Here is a 25,643-nt window from a genome sequence, read left to right on the forward strand (position 1 = left end):
TCCATCTGACGCCAGGATCTGAATCCCGGCCCCTGGGGTCTGTTTCTGCCCTTCTTTCCCAGGGACAGGAAGGAGACACACGGACGGTGCCATGTGACCGAGTCCTCTGTGTGACGACACCTGGGCCCAGGCCTTAGACCTCTGACCCAGGAGCTCGGGAGGGATGGACTGCCACCTGTCTCTGGGGGAGAGGGACCCGGGTGTCACCACAGGCAGCACGCAGAGGGTCCTGGGGTGGGTGTCAGCCCTCTCCTTACTCTGTCCCCTCCCTCAGCCTGGGGGTGCTGAACCTGAACACACACCCCTTACAGACTAGGGGGACACAGCAGGACCCTACACACACACACACACACCTGGACACACACCAAGACCCATACACACACACACACACCTGGATGCACACCAGGACCCATACACACACACACACCTGGATGCACACCAGGACCTGTACACACACACACACACCTGGATGCACACCAGGACCCATACACACACACACACCTGGATGCACACCAGGACCCATACACACACACACACACCTGGACACACACCAGGACCCGTACACCCCCCCACACACACCCCTGGACACACACCAGGACTCCTACACATGCACACATACATGTTTACGTCTGCACGCAATATACTACAACCCACCCCTCACACAGTCCGCATGGGTGTGGACCACACAGACACACAGGGACACACAAGTGCAGACGGGGGCTCCGGGCTTGGCAAACGCCGCGCCTACACTGGCCCGAAGCCACGCCCTCCACACCCCCCGGCTCACCGCGGGACCGCAGCACAATGTGACGTGGTGTGACGCTTCGGCCTCACGCTTCGGCCTCGGGCAGCATCGCCGACCCCCCGCCCCCACCGCCGGCCAATCGCGGCCGCGCGCGCCTCCCGCCGCGGCCTCCTCCCCCTCCCGCTCCTCCCCCTCCCCCTCCTCCCCTTCCCCCTCCCCCGGGCGCGGTGATCTCATTTCTCTGATTTATTGATCCGACTCCCGGCCTCGCCCCGCCTCCCCACCTGCCCGCGCCCGGCCCCTCCTTTGTTTCCCGGCAGTCGGCCCAGCCGGGAGGGGGAGGGGGAGGGGTGGCCGAGACTGCGGCCGGGGGCCTGGGGCCTGGGTGACCGCGCATCCCATCCCCGGCGCAGAAGGAATCGACCCAGGAGGCCTGGAGGGGGGCCGGCGGGGCCGGCGGGCCTGGGAGCCTGAGGCCCAAGAGTTCAGCTGGTTGATGCCGGACAGTGCTGCCCAGAAACGGAGGAACCCGTGACCCTCCAGGCTGGGAAACTGAGGCCCAGAGAAAGGCAGCAGACGGGGACTCGGCTTCGCCCTGAGTCCCCCTCCCCGTCCCAGACCCAGGCAGCCCAGCCCGGCGCTCCTGGGTCCGCGTCTCCGCCGTGCGCCCTCGGGCACGCCCCTTCCCCCTCTGGGCCTCAGTTTCCCCCTTAGGAAATAAAGCAGGGCGTGGTTTTCAAGTACCTTCTGGCTGGGACCGTGGGTAGGGAAGGGGCTGACCTTAGGGTTTGGGGATCTCTCCCTCCCAGACCACGCCTCTGCCCCTCTCCAGGCCTCAGTTTCCCCATAAGTCAAAAAGGGAAGAACAGGTGATTTCTAAGTCTCTCCCACTTCTGTCCTTCTAGGAACTTGGGCGACGGGTGGGGGGCGGAGTAGAGGGTCCCCGCCCGGGTCCTGGGTTGGAAACATCGTTCCCTCCCCGGCTGCCGGCTCCGTGTCAGCGCGCGCGCCCTCGGCGGGCCTCAGTTTCCCCGGGCGCCCCGCCAGGCGCCGGGACGCCGAGGGCCGGGGTCCCAGGGGCGCAGCCCCCCGCGGCTGCGCGCTGGGCCGGGCGGATGACATCACCGGGCCGGGGGCGGGGAGGCAGCGGGAGGGAGCGGGAGGGCCGCCTCCGCGCCAGGCGCAGCGCCCGGTCGGGCTCGGTCGGGCGGCCGCGGCCATGACGCAGGGTCCGGGCGGGCGCGCGCCCCCCGCGCCCCCCGAGCCCGAGGCGCCCACCACCTTCTGCGCGCTGCTGCCGCGCATGCCGCAGTGGAAGTTCGCGGCCCCCGCCGGCTTCCTGGGCCGCAGCCCGGCGGCGGCGCGGGCGGCGGGGGGCGCCGACCCCAGCCCGAGCCGGCCGGCCCCGCGAGCGTCCCGGCGCTGGCGGCCGCCGTCCTGGGCGCCTGCGAGCCGCGCTGCGCCGCGCCCTGCCCGCTGCCGGCGCTCAGCCGCTGCCGGACCCCCGGGGCGCGCGGGCCGCGGGGCGCGCGGGGGGCGGCCGCGACCCCAGACGCCGCCGCCGCCGAGTGGATCCGCAAAGGCAGCTTCATCCACAAGCCGGCGCACGGCTGGCTCCACCCAGACGCCAGGGTCCTGGGGCCTGGGGTCTCCTACATCGTGCGGGTGAGTGCGCCGGCCGGGTCCCCCAGATCGCATCCTCCCCGGACCCCCAGCCTGGGGACTGGGCTTCCCTCCCCCACTTCTGTGCCTTGGACACCCGGGACCCGAGAGCCTGGTCTCTCCTCTCCATCCTTCCTCCTCTCCCCGCACCCGGGCCCCCATCTCCACCCGAACCCAGCGGAGGGGTCGGGGTTCCCACGGCGTCACGTGGGGAGGGGCGGGGAGAGGGCGGCAGGTGGGTGGGGGGCGCGCATGCGCAGGTTAGGCGTCGCCCCGGTTCTGGATGGGCGGGAGTCTGGGGGCTGAACCCGCATTGAAAGCTCTTTGGCAGACGACAGAATCGGAACGTGCAGAGACCGTGGCCTGAGGTGGGGGCGCGGGGAGGGGCGTCCGGAACGGGGCCAGACCTCAGGATTCGGGATGCGACCGTCCGGGGACTTGGAATGTGGTGTAAAGAAACGGGTCTTCGATTATCCCGGCTTTTTATTACGAACCTTTCAAACGCACAGAGAAGTTGGAGTGAACCCGCGTCCCCGCGCCTGCGACTGAGCACGTTCCCTCTGCTCGGTACCTCTGTCCCTGCGTGTGGGTTCGGATGACGCTCGCCGTCAAGTCTTCCGAGGTGGGCGTCCTCCTTCGCCCGCAGCGCACTGTACATCCGAGAAAACTGTCAGGGGTTCCGAGATGTCCTCAGCCCCCCGCAGGATTCCCATCTCCTCAGTCGGCTTTTGGGGACCAGGATGCGGGAAGTTTGTGTTTGCATCCGGTCAAGTCGTTGCCTCCTTTACAACAGACCCCACACCTCTTGTCCCCCTTCCCCAGGTACTCGGCTAGTAGTGTCCCCCCAAACTCACGTCCGTGGGAACCTGTGAATGTGGCCATACTTGGAAACAGGGTCTTTGTAGGTGTAATCCAGTTAAGATGAGGCCGTCCTGGAGTAGGGTGGTAATGGTTGGTGGCCTTATAAGAAGAGGGGAATTTGGACACGGGCGTGGGGTGACGGCCACGTAAAGAGGGAGACAGAGTGATGTTCTGCAAGCCAAGGATTGCGGGCCGCCAGAAGCTGGAAGAGACGAGAAGGACCCTCCCCTCGAGCTGTCGGCCGGAGCCCCCCAGCCAACACTTTGATTCTGGACGTCCAGCCAGCAGAACCGAGAGAATAAACTCCTGATCTTTCAAGCCGCCGTCTGTGTTGCTTTGTTTCGGGAGACTGACACCCTTGGTTAAGGTGACGTCTCTCCCTGGTGAGGGTCCTGTTTGTTTCCTTTACCGTTTATAAGGATCTGTGGGGTGCACTGTTTTTTTTGGTCGGACCTTTAGAATTGAGGGATGACGTAGGTGAGGCATGTAAGGAAGTCTCCAGTGCGTGCGCCCCAGCGCAGCCTCGTCCGGCCCGAGCTGCCCAGTCCCCCGGCCGGCACCGCCCGCACCACCCGCCGTCCCAGCCCGGTCACCACCATCTGGTTTGTCTATTCTTGACCCTCAGCTGGGACGGAGACTCAGATTCTGCTCACAGCCTGGTTCCTGACAAACTTTCACTAATTTCTTTTAGCAAAAAGCGAGGATTCTTGCCTGGGTGGACGCTTTTCATTTTGATAATTTTATGATTATTTTAATGGCTCTTAGGAAAACACGGTTGGGCATCAAACCAGGGGGTGATGGCAGCCACGTGCAGTTTCCTTGTACAAACTTTAAAAAAATTGAGATATCATTCAATACCACAAAATTTACCCATTTAAACTGTACAATTCAGAAGTTTTTAGTACATTCACAGAGTTGTGAAACCCTCACCATGATCTAACTCCAGAACATTTCATTGCCCAAAAAAGCAACCCTGTCCCCATGAGCAGTCACTCCCCATCCCCCTCCCCAGCCCCTGACAACCACGAACCCACGTTCTGTCTGTGGATCTGCCTGTTCTGGACATTTCACGTCAATGGGATCACACGCCGTGTGTCCTTCTGTGTCTGGTTCTCTCACTGAGCATCGTGTGTTCAGGCTCCATCCACGGTGTGGCTGTGTCAGGGCCTCACTCCTTTTCATGGCCGCATCATATTCCAGCGTGTGGATGGACACGTTGCATGGATCCATTCATCAGCTGATGGACGTCTGAGTCATTTCTTGCAGTCTCCTTTAAAAATAAGCACAGTTATGTTAAAAATGGAGTTTATTTAAAATAAAAGTATTAAGTAAATAATAGTCCGAGCCCTCTGGCACAACTTGGGAAGGTGGGCTGGAGTGGGGGAGAGCCTCCCACACTGGGAGTGTGGTGTGCCGGGTGCTCACTCTCTATCCGCCCTGGCTCGCTGTGTGAGCTTGGCCCGGTCCCCTCCCCTCTCTGGGCCTCAGTTTCCCCACTTGTAAACTGATTCCTTCCCTGCAACATCCCAGGGTGGGCTCTGGGGTGCCTCAGTTTCTGCATCTGCAGAGCGGAGGGTGGGTGCAAAGCCGCCTGGGTCTCCCCTGACCTTCTCTCGTAGTTTCCTGTGGCCGCTGTCACAAATGACCGTGAACTGGGGGCTTACCAACAGAAGTTGTTCTCTCCGGGTCCTGGAGGCCGGAAGTCCGACATGGAGGTGTCGGCGGCTGGTTCCCCCTGAGGCTCTGGGAGAACGTTCCAGGCTTTCTCCGCCCTCGGCTGGTGGCTGCACGTCCCTCTGCTCTTCTCTTATCGGGATCCGTCTTATAAGGGCCCATCCTGATCTCGTCTTGGGGTGTCCATCTCGTCTGCAGAGATTCCCTTTCCAAATAAGGCCCCGTTCGCAGGTTCTGGGGCCGAGGACGTGGACGGACCCTTTTGGGGGCCGCTGTTTAACCCATGACAGTGTTTGGAGAGTTTGTGATTCTGGGTCAGAGGTCATCTGGCTGGCCCAAGGCTGATTTGACCTTTCACCTTCTTTTTTCTGCCCTTCTATTTAAAAATAAAAATTCCATTTCTGGTCACCATTCACAATTTGGGGGGTTTCACACAGAAGCCCCAGACTTCTGGTCTCCTTGGATACAATCGGGTGGTCTGGCAACATCGGCCCCTCTGGCCGTGGAGTATGGGGTTGGCCGCAGCCCCCACCACATCCTGTACTGTGGTGGTGAGACTCCGGGCCCGAGGGTATGGGTTCAAATCCTGCCTCTGCCGCCTACTTACTCCGACTTACAGCAGGTTCCCTAACCTCCCGCGTCTGTTTCCTGAGAGGTGACAGTTGTTGCTGTGGCCTGGGGTTTGGGGGGCGGGTTAAGAGGTCACATCTGGAGAGGCTTGGAGCAGGGCGTGGCGTGTGGCGTGTTAGTGACTGACCGGTGTCTCCCTAAATGGACCACTCAGCCGCTGTCCACCTGCCCCGCCTGGGCCCGTGGGCTCCGAGTTTGCTGTCGCTGTTCTCAGCCCTGCAGGGTGGTGACACCCCACCGCCTCCTCTCGTGTGGACCCCTGCCTCTCCCGTGCCTCCCATCAGGGCCCACGCTTCATCCAGGGAGAGGCTCACAGGAGGATTTTCCGCACGACCAGAGTGGGCGTTGATTAGGGTGAGCCTGCGGCAGGCACGTGACTTAGACCCCCTCACCCCGGGCCCATCGACACCCACCCCACAGATGCACGCTCTGCTGGAGGGAAGATACCGTTGGGCAGCCAGCGCCCCATCACCTCCGTCTACTCAGAGGGAGAACCACTCCTGGGGGCAGGGACCACAGCTAATGCCCTGTGAGGTCCCACGTGTCTAACATGTGCCTAGCATGTAGTCCATGCTGGTCCGTCTGTCCATCCATCCACCTCTCCATCCATCTATCTGTCCATCCATCCATCCATCTACCTGCTCATCCATCCGTCCATCTGTCCATCCATCCGTCCGTCCATCCATCCACCTGTCCATCCATCTATCTGTCCATCCATCCATCCATCTACCTGCTCATCCATCCGTCCATCTGTCCATCTATCCAACTGTCCATCCATCCATCCATCCATCCATCCGTCCATCCATCCACCTGTCCATCCATCTATCTGTCCATCCATCCATCCATCTACCTGCTCATCCATCCGTCCATCTGTCCATCTATCCAACTGTCCATCCATCCATCCATCCATCCATCCGTCCATCCATCCACCTGTCCATCCATCTATCTGTCCATCCATCCATCTACCTGCTCATCCATCCGTCCATCTGTCCATCTATCCAACTGTCCATCCATCCATCCATCCATCCATCCATCCATCCATCCATCCACCCACCTATCCATCTATCCACCTGTCCCTCCATCCACCTGTCCATCCATCCATCTATCTATGTGTCTATCCAGCCATCCATCTGTCCATCCGTCCATCCATCCACCTGTCCATCTGTCCATCCATTCACCTATCCATCCACCCATCCGTCCATCCATCCATCCGCCTGTCTATCCATCATCCATGTGTTCATCCATCCAACTGTCCATCCATTCATCCATCTGTCTGTCCATCCATCCATCTGTCCTTCCATCTATCCACCCATCCATCCATCCATCCGCCCATCCTTCATCCATCTATCCATCTCTCTATCCATCTATCATCCATCCATTCATCATACATCCATCCAACCAAAAAAAGGTGAGATGAATCAGTTCACTCCTCTGCTTCACACTCCCCCGTGGCTCCCCAGCTTGCTCAGAATGAAACCCCACCCCTCGTCACAGCCCCGGGTCCTGCAACCTCTGCCCCCTGGCCTCCGTCCTCTCATCTATCTCTGCTCCGGTCTCTCTGGAGACCGTGGTCTCTCCGAGCTTCTTCCACCTCTGCGCTTGTTCTTGTGTTTGGATCTTCGTCTGACTTCTCCTTCTCTTCCCCGGTCACTGTCTCAGTCAGGTTTTGCTGTGGAACAAACAACCCCACCATCTAGTGCATGAAAACAACGAACATTTTTTGTTTCCTGTGGTTCTGTGGGTTGGCTGGGGCTGAGCAGTGTCCTTGTCCACGTGGCGACGGGCTCCACGTCAGCTGGGGTGATAGGGACGGGTCCCGTGTCTCATCGTCAGGCAGGCTGGCCCGGCAGGTCACAGGGTCCTGAGGGCAGCAAGGGAGGGAGCCCCGGAGCACAAGTGCCCTTTAGGCCTCTGCTTGTGTCACCTCTGCTGACCCAAACAAGTCACGTGGCCGAGAGCCCGGACGGGGGAGGGGCAACCTGTGGCCATTAGACAGTTGGCCAATGGCGTCCGGTCCCTCTCCTCAGAAGCAGCGCCCTGTCCTGCCAGAACCATTCCTCCACACACATGCACACGTGCAAACACGCCTGTGCACACACACGCTCCTCTGTGACCTCATCTGCACGAACGGTGACTCTGCGCCTCCGTTCTGCGCCTCGCTTTGCTACTTAGCGCCGTATCTCGAAGATAATTTCACACCAATACGTAAAACATTTCTCGTTTCTTTTTACAACCGCACACTCTTCCATCCCGAGTACCGTGATTTGTTTAGATTTTGTGAAAATACGGGACGCCCGGTTAAACGTAAAGTTGCAGTGAACACAGGTAATTTTCAGTGTAAGGATGTCCCGTGCATGCCTGAGGGGAGACCGAGGGACTCAGGACTCGCGGAGGAGAGGAGGAGGGCCGGTGTCGGAACCAGCCTGGACGCAGGGCGTCCTGGGGCCGCTCGAGGGGCAGCTCGGGGGGCAGAGGGAATCAGCAGGCATTGGGACTGTCTCTGGGGGGCTGGAGCCCGCCGGTTCCCCAGCCCAGCCCAGCGGAGAAGGGTGGAGCATGCCCCCCACAGAGTAACTTGCACACACATCGGTGGCCCACGGCTGGTGGTCTGTGGGGTAGAGTCCTAAAAATGGAATTTCAAGGACACCGCATGCGTGCATTTATCATTTTTTAAAAATTGAACTAAATTCACATAACAAAATGAACCATGAATCATTTTCAAGTGTAGAATTCAGTGCCATTTAGTGCATTCACAAGGTCGTGCAACCATCAACACTATCTAATTCCAGAACATTCCATCACCCTGGTAGGAAACCCCGTCCCCATCAGCAGTCACGCCTATCCCCCTCCCCAGCCCCTGACAACCACGGACCCACTCTCTGTCTCCGCGGATTTGCCTGTTCTGGACGTTTCATCTAAATGGGATCGTAGGAGAGATGCTGTCACGTGGCCCTCCGTGCATGTGGCCCCCCGTCCACGTGGTCCCGTCACCCTCCCAGCGGCACGGACGCCGTGATGGAAGGACGCTCGTGGTCGTCGTCTGGTCCTCGCTCCCCCTCCTTGGCGGCGGCTGAAGCCACTGGGAGCTCTGCTGGCTGTTTCGCCTCCTCTGTCTCCCGGAGACTCTGAATTACTTTCCGTGGAAACGGTGGTCTAGGCCAGAGTCGGCGCACTTTTCCTTAAAGGGTCAGAGGGTCAATGCTCTGGGCTCCATGGGCCAGAGGGTCTCGTCCGTCTGCTTGTAGGCCCTCTGCTGGGCTCTGGGGATGCGGGAGTGAGCAAGGCCGCCACCATCCCACTCCTGGGCTCACGTTCTCGAGGAACAGAAACAGAGAGTCAACAGCAGACGGTTCAACCAACAGCCTGGAGGAAACAACCAGCTTCTGTGCAACAACTTACAGGCGGGGCAGGCGGCTCCGGGGAGGGGACGTGGTGCCTTGAGATGAGGAAGGAACCAGTCCACAAATAGTTGGGGGAAGGGACAGCAGGTGCAAAGGCCCTGGGGCAACAAGGCCAGCCGTCATCGAGGACGGAGGAAAGGGCTAGAACCCAGTGGGTGCAGGAGAGGAGAGTGGAGAGCTGGCTGGGGGATGGACCGGATTCGACCGCCGGTCCCCGGCTGGGCTCTCCTGGGCTGCGCGCGGGCCGCCTGCTCACGCCTGTCCTCTCTCCCCTCAGTACATGGGCTGCATCGAAGTCCTCCGCTCCATGCGCTCCCTGGACTTCAACACTCGCACCCAGGTCACCAGGTGAGCCTCTGCGGCCGGGCTGCTGGGGCCCTGGGGACGGGCAGCTGGGGCTCGGCTCGGCAGGCGGCAGCAGCATCTGGGAATGACACACGTCTCCCCTCGCAGGGTGTGCGGTTTCCACGGGGGTGTTGGGAGACGCCCTGGCACCTCGGGGGACGGGCGGGTGCTGGCTCGTTCCTGACGTGAGTCGGGTCAGGGCTGGGGGGCTGGGGGCCCGTCCAGGGCGGGAACCGCATCTCCGTCGCCCTTGATGTTTTCAATGCAGAGAAGGTACGCCGCTCTCCTGATGCTCTGAGCCGCCTGGAACGGAGTCACGGAGTCAGGAGACAAGCAGGGCTCAGGCAGGAGGGACCAGCATCTTTTCTCGCATATGGAAATGCATTAAAAAAACTCTATTGAGACATAATTCACATATCAAACAATTCACCCACTGAAAGTGCACAATTCAATGGTTTTTGGTATCTTCACAGAGTTATGCAAACACCTCTCTCTAGTTACAGAACATTCCATCACCCATAAAGGAAGCCCCGTCCCCATCAGCAGTCACTCCCACCCCTCCCCAAGCCCCTGACAACCACGCACCCACTTTCTGTCTGTGGATGTGCCTGTTCTGGACATTTCACATCAATGGACTCACACACCATGTGTCCTTCTGTGTCTGGTTCTCTCACTGAGCGTCGTGTGTTCAAGGTCCATCCGCGGTGTGGCTGTGTCAGGGCCTCACTCTTCTTCATGGCTGAGTAATAGTCCATCTTGTGGGTGGACACGTGTGGATCCATCATCAGTTGATGGACATTTGGGTGTTTCCACCTTTTGACAGTTACTGTGAATCGTGCTGCCGTGAACACGCGTGTGCAGGTTTTGTGTGGATGTGTGTTTTCATTTTTCTTGGGTGTGTGCTGGCAGTGGACGGCTGGGCTGTGTGGTGACTCTGTTAACCTTTCGAGGACCTGCTGGGCCCTTTCCACAGCGGCTGCACCATTTTACCTTCCCGCCCGCCGGGTGTGAGTGTCTAGTTTCTCCTTTTGGCACCAGCATCTTTGAGAGCCTGTTGTTTGACCTTCTGACCTTCAGGATCCTGTAACAGTCCTGGCCGCTCCCGGGGGATTAGCAGTTCTGCAGGGGTGTCTCCCATGCTCTCTGGGGGTCATTTCCTGCCGCCGTCTGGGGGAGCTCAGAGCAGAGGTCGACCTCTCCTGCCACCAATGGGAATCTTGACCGGCCTATGGCCACACAGAACTTGGGGTCCAGACTCAGGGGGAGAGGGCTGAGGGTGGGGTACCCGCCGGATGCAAACGGGGTGGGGGCCGGGTGCCCGAGGAGCCCCATTCATGCCTCCCCCTCTCTCCAGGCAGCCCAGCATCCCTCCCTCCCTCATCCCCTCCCTCCTCTGAGCTCCCACCCCCCAGCCCCCTCCCCTCCGAGCTCTCTAAGCCCCTCCGCCCTCCCCCCACAGGGAAGCCATCAACAGGCTCCACGAGGTGGTGCCCGGCGTCCGGGGCTCCTGGAAGAAGAAGGTGGGTGAGGGGCTCGTGGTCCCCGAGTGGGGCTGGTGGGCGCGGCTGGAGCCTGTGGGGGGGCGCTCTGGCCGTCCTCAGACCCTGCCCCGGGCTGAGCCCCTCTGCAGCCCCACCCAGCAGGCCCCCACTGCCCTCTGCCCGCCCCCCCAGGCCCCCAACAAGGCGCTGGCCTCCATCCTGGGCAAGAGCAACCTTCGCTTCGCCGGCATGAGCATCGCCGTCAGCATCTCCATCGACGGGCTCAACCTCTCGGTGCCTGCCACGCGCCAGGTGAGTGCTGCCCCAGCTCCCCAGACCCCTTGCAGGGCAGCGTCTGTGAGGCCTGGAGGGACGGTGGGTGCAGGGCTGCCTGTGACCTGTGGGTACTGGTATGAACGTGTTCACCTGGAGACCTGCTGGGGCCCCGCCTGGAGCCAGCAGAGGACGGATGCAGCCCCACAGCTGTCATGACTGGGGGGCTCCTGGCATCGAGTGGGGGGGCCCTGCTCAGCACCCCACAGTGCCCAGGACGGCCCCCCACAGAGAATGACCCGGCCCCGATGTCAGCAGTGCCGAGGGGGAGAGACCCTGGCTTGGAATCTTCTGGTGGAAACAAGCAATCAAAATATAATTGCGGAAATGAGGGAATGATTACAAATTCTGAGAAGCATTGTGAGGCCAGGCAGGGGTTGTTGTGAGCATGCGCAGGGCACTGTGACCTAGCAGGGGCGTCATGGAGGGCTTCCTGGAGGCGGTGATGCTGGCGCTGAGTGAGGAGGCGAGGAGAGGGTGTCCCTGGCAGAGGTCAGCTTTTGGGAGGACGGAGCTGGAGAGGTTAGTGAGGATCACGGTGAGGAGCTGGGATTTGTCCAGAGGGCACTGCGATCTTGGGGAGTTCGAGGCAGGGAAGTGCTGTGATGTGTGGTCTGGTATGAGCTTGGCTGCTGGGGCGCACACAGGAGGGGAGCTGAAAAAGCCAGGGCCCTGGGGAGGAGGGCGTGGACCGGCCCTGGGGAAGAAGCTGTGTGTGGGGCAGCTGCCAGCACGGTCAGCCCCTCCCCATCTCCACAGTGACTCTGCCTGCAGACCAGGACACAGGGGCTGAGAGGGGAGTGACGTGCCCACCGGCTGGGTCCTCCGTGGGGTGGGGTCCGGCAAGGGGGGAGCCCTGAGGATCCCTGTGGGCGAGACCGGCTGGGTGATCTGTGGGGGACCCAGGGAGGTGCCTGGTGCTTTGACTCAGCCCTGCCTGGCCCCATCGCTGCTGGTCACTGGGTCGTGGAGGGATGTGAGCACTCAGGAATGCGATGAGCGGCAGCCATTGGATGCAAATGAGTATGCAAACGAGGGAATGGATGTAAGTGAGCATGCAAATTAGCACGCAAATGAGCACATGGATGTAAGTGAGCATGCAAATGAGGGAATGGCTGTGAGTGACTATGCAAATGAGTATACAAATAAGCACATAGATGCAGTGAACAGGCAAATGTGGGAATGGAAGAGATTATGCAAGTGAGTATGCAAATGAGCACATGGATGTGAGCATGCAAATGAGGGAATGGATGAGTATGCAAATGAGTGCATGGGTGTAGTGAACAGGCAAATGAGGGAATGGATGTGAGCATGCAAATGAGCATGCAAATGAGTGCATGGATGTAGGTGAGCATGCAAATGAGCATGCAGGTGATGCTGATGGGGTGATAGCGCAGAGTCAGGAGCCTGCAGTGGGTCCTGCTCGTGTCCCCTCAGCACCTCCAGGGCTGCATAAGGTGTGTGTGTGTGTGAGTGTGTGTGAGTGTGCGAGTGCCAGCCTGGGCATCTGTGTGGGAGGCTGTGAGGGCGAGTCTGTGATGTGTCGGGGTGTGAAGGTGGGCTTGAGTGCGTCTGAGTGGTTGTGTCTGGACATGATGACGTTCGAGCATCTGTGTGTGGGAGAGTGTGTGCCGGCAAATGAAGTGTGTCTGTGAGTGTGCGCATGGTGTGGTTTGTGTGAGGATTGTGTGTGTGTCTCCGTGTGTTAGTGTGTGTCTATGCGTCTCCGTGTCAGAGGTACGTCTGTGTGTCCGTGTGTATCTGTGTGTGTCCGTGTATATCTGTGTGTTGGGACGTGTACGCGTGTCCGTGTCTGGGCTCCGCTGTGTGAACGTGAGAGGGTGTCCGCCAGTGAGGGGCAGGTGTGTCCGTTCACATATGTGGCTGTGTGGCTGTGGCCCCTGCATCCCGCCCTGGCTGGGGGGCTCCTGTCCCGCTGGAGTCTCGGTCATCTCTGCCCAGTCAAGGGGGCGTCTTCATTCCCACACCCCTGCCTTTCCCGGTCCCCTCCCGTGGCCCCGGTCCAGTGACTCACCTGAGCCCCAGGGCCCCCGACCCTGGAACCACGGCCCCCGTGACTGCGTGTGTCTCTCTCCGGCCAGATCATCGCCAACCACCACATGCAGTCCATCTCCTTCGCGTCGGGCGGCGACACGGTAAGGCCCCGGACGGGGGAGGTGGACTTCTGGCCTCTCTGTCCCCTGCAGCCTGGAGACCCTCCGCCCAGACCCTCGCTGGAGGCGGGCGGCCGGGCATCCTGGCTGGGGTGGTCCAGGCAGGTCCAGCTGACCCTCCCACCCATTATCCCCTGTGTCCGCAGGACATGACGGACTATGTGGCCTACGTCGCTAAGGACCCCATCAACCAGAGAGGTGAGGCCCAGTGGGGTCGGGTGGGGCCCTGTAGGCCGAGGTTTGTCAGCCGGCTGAGGCCACGCTGCCGCCTTGTCACAAAACCACCGTCCGCAGCCTGCCACATCCTGGAGTGCTGCGAGGGCCTCGCCCAGAGCGTCATCAGCACCGTGGGCCAAGCCTTCGAGCTGCGCTTCAAGCAGTATGTGCACAGCCCGCCCAAGGTGGCCGTCCCCCCGGAAAGGTACCAGGCCCGCCTCCTCCCGTCCCCGTGGACCCCGGTCGGGGCAGCTCCCAGCTCTCCCCTCCTCCCCCTGGCCTGTCCCTCCTCCTGCTGGGCTCCCCCGTGGGAACACGGCTCAGCCACCGGGACCCCCCGTCCTCGTCTGTAAAACCGGGATCAGAACAGCCCCCTCCCCGGCTGAGACAGGGATTCAGGGAGCGGCTGCCGTCATTACCGCCGTCCTCAGTCGGACGGGGGCGGCCGACACCTCCGCACAGGGCCAGCGGGTCAGTGTTCTTGGCTCTGCGGGCCAGACCGCCTGTCTCAGCCATCGTAGTGAGAAGGCAGCTGGGGAGACACGTCACAGGATGGACTGGCCGTCTGCCAGCAAAACTTTATTTATAGACACGAAAACTTGAATTTCACGTAACTTGCACGTGTCGCCAAACATTGCTCTTTGATGTTTTCTTAACCGTTTGAAAGTGTAAAAGCCGTTCTTAGCTCCCGGGCTGCACGGATACAGGCGGCGGCCGGATTCGCCGACCCCCTCGTCGCCAACTTAAAGATCTTAATAGACGTTCGTTAGAACAGATGACAAGTAAATGAGTTTCGAGAAACTCAAATATGCACGTGATAAGAGACAGGAGCGGTGGGCACAAGTACACACCCCCACGTGGGCCTCCTCCCCACCACCCTCCCCACTGGCACGCCTCCACGGTGTCGCACATGGGTTGGCACGCCTGTGTGCATCACACACGCGCTGGCTTTCCCCTCCCGTAGCTGGGCACCTGGAGCTGCCCCGTCCTCTCGGGCTGCACGGCCCCCCTCCGGTGCCGCATGTAACCTGCTGTCCCTCCCGACTGGGGGGCACACGGGACTCCCCGTGTTGCTCTGAGGAACCACGCCCGCCTGATTGAGCTCCCATGGGATCGATTTCCACGGGGCCAGAGGGCGAGGGCATTTTCAATGCCGAGGGTGTTGCCACCTAACCCGGCTCTGGTGCAAGGCTGGGGTTGCGCCCCGGCTGCCTGGCCGGCCGGAGGTGGGCGGGAAGGAGTGGGGACCGCTCGTCTGAGGACATGCCGTAGTTTAGCCCAGCTCGTGGTTGGGGGGTCAGAGACCCTGGGGCCTGGCTCGTCCCACCCGCCGGGAAGCTCAGACGCCAGGCCTTGGTGGCCCCGGGAGCCCCGTTCTTTCTGCCCCCGCGCTGGGCCCGGCCTGGGCTCCTGCCTGCTGTCTGTCCCCAGGCTGACTGGGCCGGAGGAGTCGGCCTGGGGGGACGAGGAGGAGACGGAGCACAATTACTACAACAGCATCCCTGGGAAGGAGCCGCCCCTGGGCGGGCTGGTGGACTCCAGGCTCGCCCTGACGCAGCCCTGCGCCCTCGGGGCCGTCGGCCAGGTCAGCCTCTGCGGACTCGGGGGAACAACGGCCAGGAGGGTCCCTCACGCCCCACCCGTCCCTCTCCCCTTCCCCAAGCTGCACAGAGCCACTCGGCCTTAGACACTTCAGACGTGACTCCTGCCCTCAGACATTGTGTAAAAATCACACCAGCGATTTAACGAGGGCCGTGAAAGGGCTTCCGAGGAAGGTTACCCGAACGTTCAACTAGAGACTGACTTTGTCTGTGGTTGGGAGGCCTCCCCGGAGGAAGCAACGTTGGGCTGGGCCCTGACGGGTGAATAGGAGTTCCTCAGGCGAGCAGTGCAGGGAAGGGTGTCTGGGTGGAGGGAACAGCATGTGCCAGGCGGCAGGAGGGTGCAGACCGCCTTCCAGAGGGAGAGGGCAGATGAGGAGCAGGGGGGTGGGGCCGTGGGCAGTTTGAGAGTTGAGGGGGCGGGGGAAGAGTTTAGGTGGCTCAGAGCCGAGCTTCCCCTCTGACTGACGTCTCCAGCCATTTAGGAGGGTCGGGGCGGGGAGATCAGGGGCACTCGGCTCAAAATTGGGGTTCGCGCATCGCAGGAGGACCCCTCGCTCTCTTTTTCAGGGAGCATCTCCTGCTCGAAGAGACGCCTGTGGCCTGCAGTGGGACCTGGGCCCCTCAGGTACAGGTAGGATGCCCTCGGGGCCACGGGGGCGCCCCAGCTGCTCCCGCCGGAGGCCTGGGTCCCCCACTGCCTCCCCCTCACGGTTCCGGGACTGTGTTCACTCCCAAGCTCTTACGAGGTTGGCCTGCCTCAGTTTCTATTTTTTTCTGTACAGACGAGTTTCATTGCATTTTGGGGGCAGATCCTGCGTTCACATGGTTCAAACACACACCAAAAAGCACTCCCTGAAAAGTCACTCTCTCGTCCCTGCCCCAACCTGCTTTAGCCACCTCCCTGTCGGGTCAGTAGTTAGGAGGGTCCATTATTTTTCCAGAATTTTCCATGTATAGTCAAGCCAATTCAGGTTATATCACTGTCTGCGTTTTTACAGATGGGGGTTCCCGTATACGTGCCCGCCTTGCTTTCTTTGCCCCAGGAGCTCTTTCCATATCAGTGCCCGCCAGACACCCTCCCTCTTTTTCATCACTGCATAATACTCCATCACACGAGGGACCGTCTTTTATTCTGCCCTCCCCGCACTCACAGACACCGGGCAGTTCCCAGGCGTTTGCTGTGACGGCAGGGGTGCGACGCTTGTCATTCAGCCGTGGTCAAGGATTTCAACAGGGTCCATCCCCAGGAGGGCGGCTGCTCCGGCCATTTTGACAGAAATCACAAAATCACCCTCTTGATTTAGATTCACACCTGCTGCTGCGAGCTTTTATTTTAAGAAAATGATTAAGTTTTCAGCCCACGAGCATTTCATCCTGTTAAACAAAATTAAAAATGACAGAGAAGGCTCGAATGGCCTTGGCCCCAGCTCCCAGGCTGGGAGCTCACCCCCCAGCACCTCTGCGTCTGCTTTCAGACTTTATAGGGAGAGGCCCCCAAAGGAACGACGACCCTCGGGCCTGCCGCGGGCACCCTCGGTCACTCCAGGGTCCTTGCCACGTCCGTGCGGTCTTTTGAACAGCTGCGTGCTGCTCCCCGGCCCCCTCTCCATGGGCATTAGTCTCTTTCAGCTCCCCATTTAGACACACAGCGGCCGACGTCCCTTAGGCCCACCCGTGTGTTCCTCCCGCGTATGCTGAGCTGTGGCACTGCTGGTACCGGGGTGCAGACCTCAGTCACGTTCCTGGAGGCTGCCAGACGGCTCGCCGACATGGCCGTGCCAGCTGGTTCGCCCACCAGCTCTGCCGTGTACTCACAGCCTTGCTCACATCTGTGGGGGCCTTTTTTTAGATCTTCCCAAATAATCTGGGCATTTTACTGCCAACCATCAGAACCGCCACTGGCTCCTAGAGCCTGTGCTTAAAGAACACTCGTGTCGTCGGGCGCCCACCCACCAGGCGCCAAGCTGTAATCAGGCCCTGGTCTACTGTTTCTCGGGGACTAGGGCTGCTCACCCCTGACTGCCAGCCTTTCACCAGCATTTCCTACCCCTGAACCTCTGCACATGCTGTGATTGCTTGTCATGCCTTTCTCAGTTCTCTGGCCAAGAACTCCTACCAATACGTCAATGCCCCAGCTCCAATGTCCAGGAATCTCTCTCACTCTGGATTCCTGCAACCTGGGTTTCTTCCCTCTCACCCAGACCTGACCGTAAGAGGCTGGGAAAATCTGAGCCTCCTTTGGGCAGACTAGGAAGCCTCTGCCCCCATCACCACCCAGGGCTGGCACAGCGTGAGCAGTTGTATTGAATCATAGCTTTTGCCAGACACTGTTCTGAGGTTTTAATTCTCACCTCTGCTTATGAAGAAGACCCTCCTGTTCTCCCCGTCTGACGGAGGAGGAGACCGAGGCGCAGAGGTTACTAACTTGCCCACGCCCACCTCGGGCGGAGCTGGTACGAAAGCTCAGGTGTCCAGGAGGATTAACCATATAATTGGCCTAAAATAGAGACTGCAAACTACAGGCCCTCGGGCTGCATCTGGCTACGTGGGGTATTAAGAGATTGTCATTTCCCTGCCAAGGATTAAAAATGGAGACGTTTAGAAATGAATAGATAGTTCTGAGAAGACAGAGGCATGCCCTTCGAATCTGGGAGAAGATGCCCCACCTTACTCAAAATTAGAGAAATGGGAGTTACGGTCCCCCAGGATGCCATTTGTGCCCTGCTAGGTCAGCAAAAACCAAGAAGTCTGATAACACACTGGGGGGAGGCCAGGGGCCCCGGGCAGGGCCCAGCAAAGCCAGGTGAGTGAGTGGACCCAGCCAGGACGTCCTCCAAGGATACCTTTCAATGTGGCTTTTGAACCATGTAAATGCTTTACACATTCAGAACGAGATTCAAAAGAGAAAAGAAAGCGAATCCTAAAATAGAACGCAAACAAGCGGATGACCTATGCATCGTGTTGATAACGTAATTACAGGGAGAGCAGAGTTTATTGTTATTATCTTTTAAATGTGGAGATTGAACATAAACATCGGATTTCTGGCTTCTTTGGAAGCTGGGCCGCCTTCCTGCCTGGGTGGGTGGCCGCCCCCTCCCTGGGCGTGGACCTCGGTGCCCCCCAGCCCCTGGGTGGGCATTTATGGGGTTTTTCACTCCCATAAATGGTGCGGCACAAAAAGGCATGTGGCTTCCTTCCTGGAGGGAGACAGATGCGCGGGGGAGGGGGCTCCCAGGGGGGGTCTTGCCTGCTCCCACCTGACCCTCCACCCCTCCTGCCCTCCCAGCCCCGCCCGGAGACGGCTACGTGCAAGCAGACGCCCGGGGCCCCCAAGACTACGAGGACCACCTGTACGTCAACACACAGGGTCTGGACGCCCCGGAGCCCCTGCAGCCCGAGGACAGCCCCAAGAAGGACTTGTTCGACATGCGTATGTGGGGGCAAGCCAGCCCGGGGCGGGGGGAGGCCACAACTGTGCCACCTGTGGTCCAGGGGGACAGCCCAGCTTTCTCCCCTGGGGACTTTCTGAGTGGGCGGGGGTGGGGACGTCTGTTTCCTATGGGACTCCCTAGTCTGATGGGGTGGCTCACCCCATCAGGGTGTCTTTTGAGGGTAACCCAGCTTCCTCTCCAGGGGAGTCCCCAGTCTGACAGGAGAGGCCTAGTTCATACCTTGAAAGAGTGGGCGGTGTGATGGGGGAGGCCTTCCCTGATCCCTGCCTTTGGGTCTCCCCAGTCTGGTGAGGGCATTGAAGCTTCCTCCTCCTGTGACTCCCTGGTCTGAGGGAGGAGGCTCCAACCTCTTCTGTGGGAATCCCAGCCTAAGAGGGGGGCACCATCTGCTCTCTGGGGGACCCCCAGACTGATGAGGGAGGCCGAATCCACATGTTGATGGAGCCCCTTCCTTCCCGCCCTGGGGGAAGCCCCAGCCTGGGGACCACTGGTCAGAAGGAGAAGGCTTGTGTCCAAATGTTCTCATCTCCCACCACATCGGTTCCGCCCTCTCCCACGGGCACTGTGGGGCCCGGGCGGGGGCGTCGCCCTCCCTCGGGACGCCTCCCTAGTTGGAGAGCCCCCAGAACCTCCCAGCCAGCTGCACGTCGCTTCCTTCACAAAGTCTGCAAAGCCCCCTCCCCTGCCACCTGACAGCTGGATTTCTTGTCACAGCGATAAGGACACGAGCTGGTATCTACTGAGCGCCTACTGTGCGCCGGGCACTGGGCGAGGAGCCCGGCCCCACGACCCACAGTTCTCAGGTGGGAGCGGAGGGGCTCCAGGTGCGGGCACCTTCAGAGACAGGATGTCCCCCTGGGCACCAGTCGGCCCAGCCACCCGGGTGAAGCAGACGCTCCCTGCAGGCTCCCTTAAATAGCCTGGGGTTGCCTCTGATTCGCCCACTCTGGGTCATGTACTCACCCCCCAGCCAATCACCGGCCAGGAGGGTGAGCTTAATATGCTGATTGGCCAGGCTCGGTCACGTGTCCTGGGCGCTGGAGGCTGGCTGGGCCTCACCCCGGCCACTGGAGGAGTCAGGGAGGAGGGGTCCCGAGGGACCAGAAGTGGGGACCAAAGCATAGATGCACCGGAGGAGGGGTCAGGGCTGAGCTGTGCCACCCCACATCCCCACTTTACAACCAGGGCACTGAGGCTCAGAGGGGGCCAGTGGCTTGTCCAGTGTCACACTGGTGCCTGTTGGGGGCCTTAGCAAACCTCTGCAAACCAGCAGAAGCTTTTCTGTGAAAGTCTGGGGAAGGAGGGGGTGCCTGCTGCCCCGCGCCCCCGAGATGGAGTGTTGTATGGGAGGTGTGGCCAGTGTGGTCAGACAGGATAACGGAACACCAGGCACAAACAGTGGGCAGGACGCCAATGTAACAAGACACGAAAAAGAAATACTGTCCACATTGGGGAGAGAGAAATGCTGCCGTTCTCTGCACACACAGTGCTTGGAAACCCAGCAGAGAACGGTCAATAAGGGACAGAGCCAATGAGGCTGGGAAGACGTGACCGGGTACAAGGTTGGTACCACACAGTGCACACACAGCACACACACAGCACACAGGACGTACACCCAGCACACACACAGTATATATCCAGCTCACACCCAGTGCACACACCACACACTGAGTTCACACACACCACTCAGTGCACACACAGCAACTCAGCACACTCAGTGCACACATAGTGCACTTAGTGCACACTCAGAGCACACACAGCACATTCAGAGCACGCACAGCACACTCAGCGCACAGGACACTCAGCCCACACTCAGCGCATACTCAACGCACACACAGCACACTCAGCACACACTACACTTAGTGCACACACAGCAACTCAGCCCACACTCAGTGCACACACTGCACAGTGCACACACCACACACTCAGCCTACACTCAGCGCACACACAGCACACTCAGCACACACACTGCACACTCAGAGCACACATAGCACACTCGGTGCACACACCACACACTCAGCCCACACACAGCACCACTCAGCACACTCAGTGCACACTCAGCCCACACACTGCACACAGCACACACACAGCACACTCAGCCCACACTCAGCGCACTCAGCGCACACTCAGCGCACACACTGCACACTCAGCCCACGCTCAGCGCACACACAGCACACTCAGTGCACACTCAGCCCACACTCAATGCACACACAGCACACTCAGTGCACACTGCACACTCAGCACACACAGCACACTTGGCGCACAGCCAAGGACGCACTGGGGCGGGCTCCCTGCAAGGTCTGCTGCACAGCGGGTGGTCCGTCAGTGCTGCCCAGTCCCCCAGGGGAGGTTTTTCCTCCCAGCCCAGCCCCCCCTTCCCAGCAGGAGGCAGCTGCCCGCCCCTGACTCCCACCGCGTCCTCCCCGCAGGACCCTTTGAGGACGCCCTGAAGCTGCACGAGTGCTCCGTGGCGGCGGGCGCGGCGGCAGCCCCCCTCCCCGTGGAGGACCAGTGGCCCAGCCCCCCGACCCGCCGGGCGCCCATCGCCCCCACGGAGGAGCAGCTGCGGCAGGAGCCCTGGTACCACGGCCAGATGAGCCGGCGGGCGGCCGAGAAGCTGCTTCGAGCCGACGGGGACTTCCTCGTGCGCGACAGCGTCACCAACCCTGGGCAGTACGTCCTCACCGGCATGCACGCGGGGCAGCCCAAGCACCTGCTGCTGGTGGACCCCGAGGGCGTGGTAAGGTGGGCGCGGGGGCGGTGGATGGTGCCGGGAGGGGGCAGGGCTGGCGTGGGGAGGGGCTGGAGGCGGGGCGGGGAGCCTGAGGGGAGGGGGCGGTTAGGGGCGGGGCCGAGAGAGGTGGGGGCGGGCCTGGTGGGGCGGGGCTTGGACCGAAGAGGGCGTGGCCAAAGAGGGCGAGGCGGGGCCGGGAGGGGAGGGGGAGAGGCGAGGCGGGGAGGGCGGGGGCAGCTCCTCTCCGCCCAGGGCCTAGGGCGCCCACCTTCTTAGCGTCCTTTAGGTTTAAGGAAGTATTTTCTGGGTTACAAAGCCCTTTATGTTTACAGATTCTATTCCCGTTTACCAGGTACTCCAGAATTACAAAGTACTTTCCAGTTGAAGAAGAATTTTAGGGTTTACAAAGGATTTCCCAGTCTATAAAGCATTTTGGGAGTTACAAAACCTTTTCCAATTTCAAGGCCTTTCATGCTTTCATACAAAGTGCCCTATTTCATCAATTGTAAGATGCACTTCCCCCCCTACATTCTATCATTGCTAAAGCATCTTACAAGGAGTGATATCTTGGAGTGATAAATACGGTATTTTGGGTTTCTGACGTATTTTAGGGCTCACAAAGCACGTTTCAGTTTACGAGTTGTGGGGTCGAGTTACTGAATTGCTTCAAGCCTCTGGTCCACAGCTCTCTTGTCTCTCATTTTGACATCTCTGAAGTCTGGATTTTTTTTAACCATAATTGTGTCTTTGAACTGCATCACTATTTAATTGGGATTTTTTTTTTTTTGTCTCCTTGTGGTGCATAAAATAGTGATGCATCTTACAGTTGCTTTAAGCCGATGAGATTTGGTATTCTACAGTTCCTAAAGTATTTTAGGGTTTACAAAGCATTTTCCAACTTACCAGGAGTTGTAGGGTTTATGAAGCATTTCTCAGTGTCCCAGGGCCTCGGGCCCTACAGGTTATTCCCCAGGTGAGAAGGTGTTTGGGGCGTTGAGAGCCTTCTCCAAGTTTACCCTCCAGCTGAATCCTCAGACCTGCCGTTGGTGGCTGGGTGCTGCTGTCTCTCTATGGGGTACACCCAGGTGGGGGGCGGTCGTACGTCGGGCCACTAGGGCCGTGTCCCCAGTGCCTGCTTTTTCGGTTTCTGAGCCACCTTCTCCCCTGTGTCGGGTCTCGCTGCTCACAGCCACAACCTCTGGCCTGGCGTGGGGTGTCTCCCAGGCCTGCGTTCCTCTCCATTAAAGGGGCCTCCAGGGTTAGACCAGTGGCTCCCAACCCTGGAAAAGCTTCAGAACTTCCTCATACTTGGTGAAAATGCAGGCTCCCAGGTCCCATCCCCAGTGCCGTGGAAATAGAGGGTTTGCCATCAGGCCCAGGAATGTGCATTTTAAGCCTCCTCCCCGGGTGGTGTGTCTATTGAGCCCAGCAGCGTCCAGGGGCATCTGCAGACAGCGTTGCATCCGGTTCCGCTCACAGTGGTGCCGAGGGTTTCTCATTCTAAGACACACGTGGCTTTTGGATCTGGTGATTCTGATTTCCGGACCTGTGTGTCCAAGATTCCAGGGGTGTATTCATCTCCTAAGGCTGCCCCACCAAACGACCACAAACTGGGCAGCCTAAAGCAACAGATGTATTCTCTCCTAGTTCTGAGGCCAGGGGTCTGAGTGGAGGGTGTCTCAGGGCTGCTTCCTTGTGAGGCCGTGAGGGAGTGTCTGTTCCATCTCTCCTGGCTTCTCGTGGCTGCCACGATCCTTGCTGATCCTTGCTGTTCTCCCGGCTTGTTGCCACATCGCTCCAGTCGCGGCCTCTGCCTTCTCGCGGTGTCCTCCTTGTGTCTCTGCGTCCACGTTTGCTCTTGTTACACAGACAGTCATTGGATTTGGGGCCACTTAGGTAACCCAGGATGAGCTCATCTCAAGACCCTTCCCTTAAACACGTCTGCAGGGGCCGGCCCGGTGGCGCAAGCGGTTAAGTGCCCGTGCTCCGCTGCAGTGGCCCAGGGTTCGCTGGTTCGGATCCCGGGTGCACACCGACGCACTGCTTGTCAAGCCATGCTGTGGCGGCGTCCCATATAAAGTGGAGGAAGATGGGCACGGATGGTTAGCCCAGGGCCAGTCTTCCTCAGCAAAAAAAGTGAGGATTGGCAGATGTTAGCACAGGGCTGATCTCCTCACATACACAAAAAAAACCCACGTCTGCAAAGACACTTTTTCCAAACAGGGTCCCATTCGCAGGTTCCAGTGGTTAGGACGTAGACATCATTTGGGGGCCACGATTCAAACCCCTGTAGGAAGTGTGGCCCCAGGATCCTAGTGGTTTTGGAGCCTGTGTCCATACATGGTTCTGGAATCCTGAGGCTGGTTCTGGAGTTGGGGTCCTGGCAGGCTCTGATCCGGTGGTTCTAGACGTGAGCGTGCGTGGGAGCCACCGTAGGACTCGTGAGAACGCCGAACCCGCCTCAGAGGTCTGGGGCTGGCCCGAGTGACTGCCTCTCTGACCGGCCCCCGTGGTGCTGATGCGGAGCCTCTGGTCCCGCAGGTGCGGACGAAGGACGTGCTGTTCGAGAGCATCAGCCACCTGATCGACTACCACCTGCAGAACGGGCAGCCCATCGTGGCCGCCGAGAGCGAGCTGCACCTGCGTGGCGTGGTCAAGCGGGAGCCCTGAGCCAGGTGTGCGGTCGGCCCGCGGCTCCCGGCGTCTGCCCTGTCGCCGGGATTTTTTCTCATTTTGAAAATTGGGAAGGAATTCACATACCACACAACTCACCCATTTAGACGGTACAACTCAGTGTCTTTTAGCATCTTTACAGAGCTGTGCAACCATCGCCCATCTAATTCCGGAACATTCCAGCACCCCAAAAGCAACCCCGTCCCCATCAGCAGTCACTCCCCATCCCCCTCCCCAGCCCCTGACAACCACAAACCCACGTTCTGTCTGTGGATGCGCCTGTTCTGGACATTTCACATCAATGGGATCACACACCGTGTGTCCTTCTGTGTCCGGTTCTCTCACTGAGCGTCGTGTGTTCAAGGTCCGTCCACGGTGTGGCTGTCTCAGGGCCTCACTCCTCTTCACGGCTGCATCATATTCCAGTGTGTGGGTGGACACGTCTTGTGTATCCATTCACCTGTTGATAGGCATTTGGGTGTTCCTACTTTCTGGCCGTTATGGACGATGCCGCTGTGAATGATGCTGCTGTGAACGTGTGTGTGCAGGTTTTGTGCCGATGTGTGTTTTCGTTGCCCTTGGGGTGTAACTGCTGAGTTGTTATGGTAACTCTGTGACTGACTGCTGGTAAAAATCTCCTGGAGGAGGGGCCGGCGGGGCCTGGCCCGGGGGTCCTGGTGCTGAGATGGACAAGTGCCCCTTTCACTTTGGGTGACGGGAGCCATGGGAGGGTTTTGTGGGGGGGCAGGCAGCTGTGGGCGACTCCAGGACGTCTCTGGTGAGGGGGGGGCTGTGGGGTGAGGATGCGTCTGAACTGGGTGCAGAGGGGTGGGGGGGCAGAGCAGACTTTGGGGGGAGGAACAGGACCGGGATACGGTGAAGCCAGGAGCTGGGGAGGAGGGGCCTCAGGGGAAGGGGCTGTGGAATTTCCCCAGGGGCTGAGCCAGAGGAGCTTCTGGGCCTGGCTGGGCTGCTCTCCGGTCCCCATGACAACGGTCTCCTTCCTGTCTCCTCCCCCACTCGCCCGGCCTCCTCCCTGCCCCCAGCCAGGCCTCACGAAGGCAGAGAAGGGGTTCCCAATCTGGGGAACGGCTTCGGGGGTGGGGGCGGTCCCACGGAACACCCAGATGACCCGCAGCGCTGTGGGGCTGTGGGTACCGCCTGCTCCCCTCCTGTCCCCAGAGGCATTTGTGAACCAAGAAATAATAGCGACGGCAGTAATGATAGCTGCCAACGCAGCTGTGTCCAGGCCCCGTGCCTTCCCCTCCCTGAATCTTCACTGACCTCCACGCAGTTCTGAGACAGGCACTGTTATTAGCATTCTTGTTTTGCAGAAGAAGAAACAGCACAGAGAAGTTCGGGGCACGACCCTAGGTCACACAGCAAGAACTGGGACTCGAACCCAGGCCCCTGGGCCTGAGGCCCCTCACTGTAGCTGAGGTTCCGAGCCTGGGACCCAGGGGTCTGGTTGCTGTCTCAGCTGATCCCTGACCTCTCCTTTGCTTTCTCCCCAGGTGATGGTTCTCAGCCCTGGCTCGTGTCCAGCTCCCCAGACGCCCCTGTCGTGGCCTTATGGGCTCCTCAGCCTTTCTCTGGACCCTGGTCAGTCCGGAATGCCGCTGTCTCTCCTTCCTCCGCGTGGGCTTCTGGAATCTTCC

General features: G+C 59.8%; 1 protein-coding gene across 1 annotated transcript; it reads left to right on the forward strand.

The window, feature by feature from the left end:
• The first annotated feature begins 1,946 nt into the window (after positions 1–1,946).
• Positions 1,947–25,643, forward strand: SHC2 (SHC adaptor protein 2). Its single transcript, XM_087425943.1, is given in 14 exon segments — positions 1,947–2,124; positions 2,127–2,410; positions 9,251–9,321; positions 10,778–10,838; positions 10,992–11,111; positions 13,235–13,288; positions 13,453–13,504; positions 13,601–13,727; positions 14,954–15,107; positions 15,694–15,757; positions 18,413–18,556; positions 21,008–21,318; positions 23,854–23,987; positions 25,500–25,643. Coding segments are annotated over 13 exon segments (1,731 nt in total). The 5' UTR covers positions 1,947–1,964; the 3' UTR covers positions 23,983–23,987; positions 25,500–25,643.

The sequence above is a fragment of the Ceratotherium simum genome, chromosome 39 (assembly GCF_057802395.1).
Source record: "Ceratotherium simum simum isolate JZ-2026a chromosome 39, ASM5780239v1, whole genome shotgun sequence".
Taxonomy (NCBI): domain Eukaryota; kingdom Metazoa; phylum Chordata; class Mammalia; order Perissodactyla; family Rhinocerotidae; genus Ceratotherium; species Ceratotherium simum.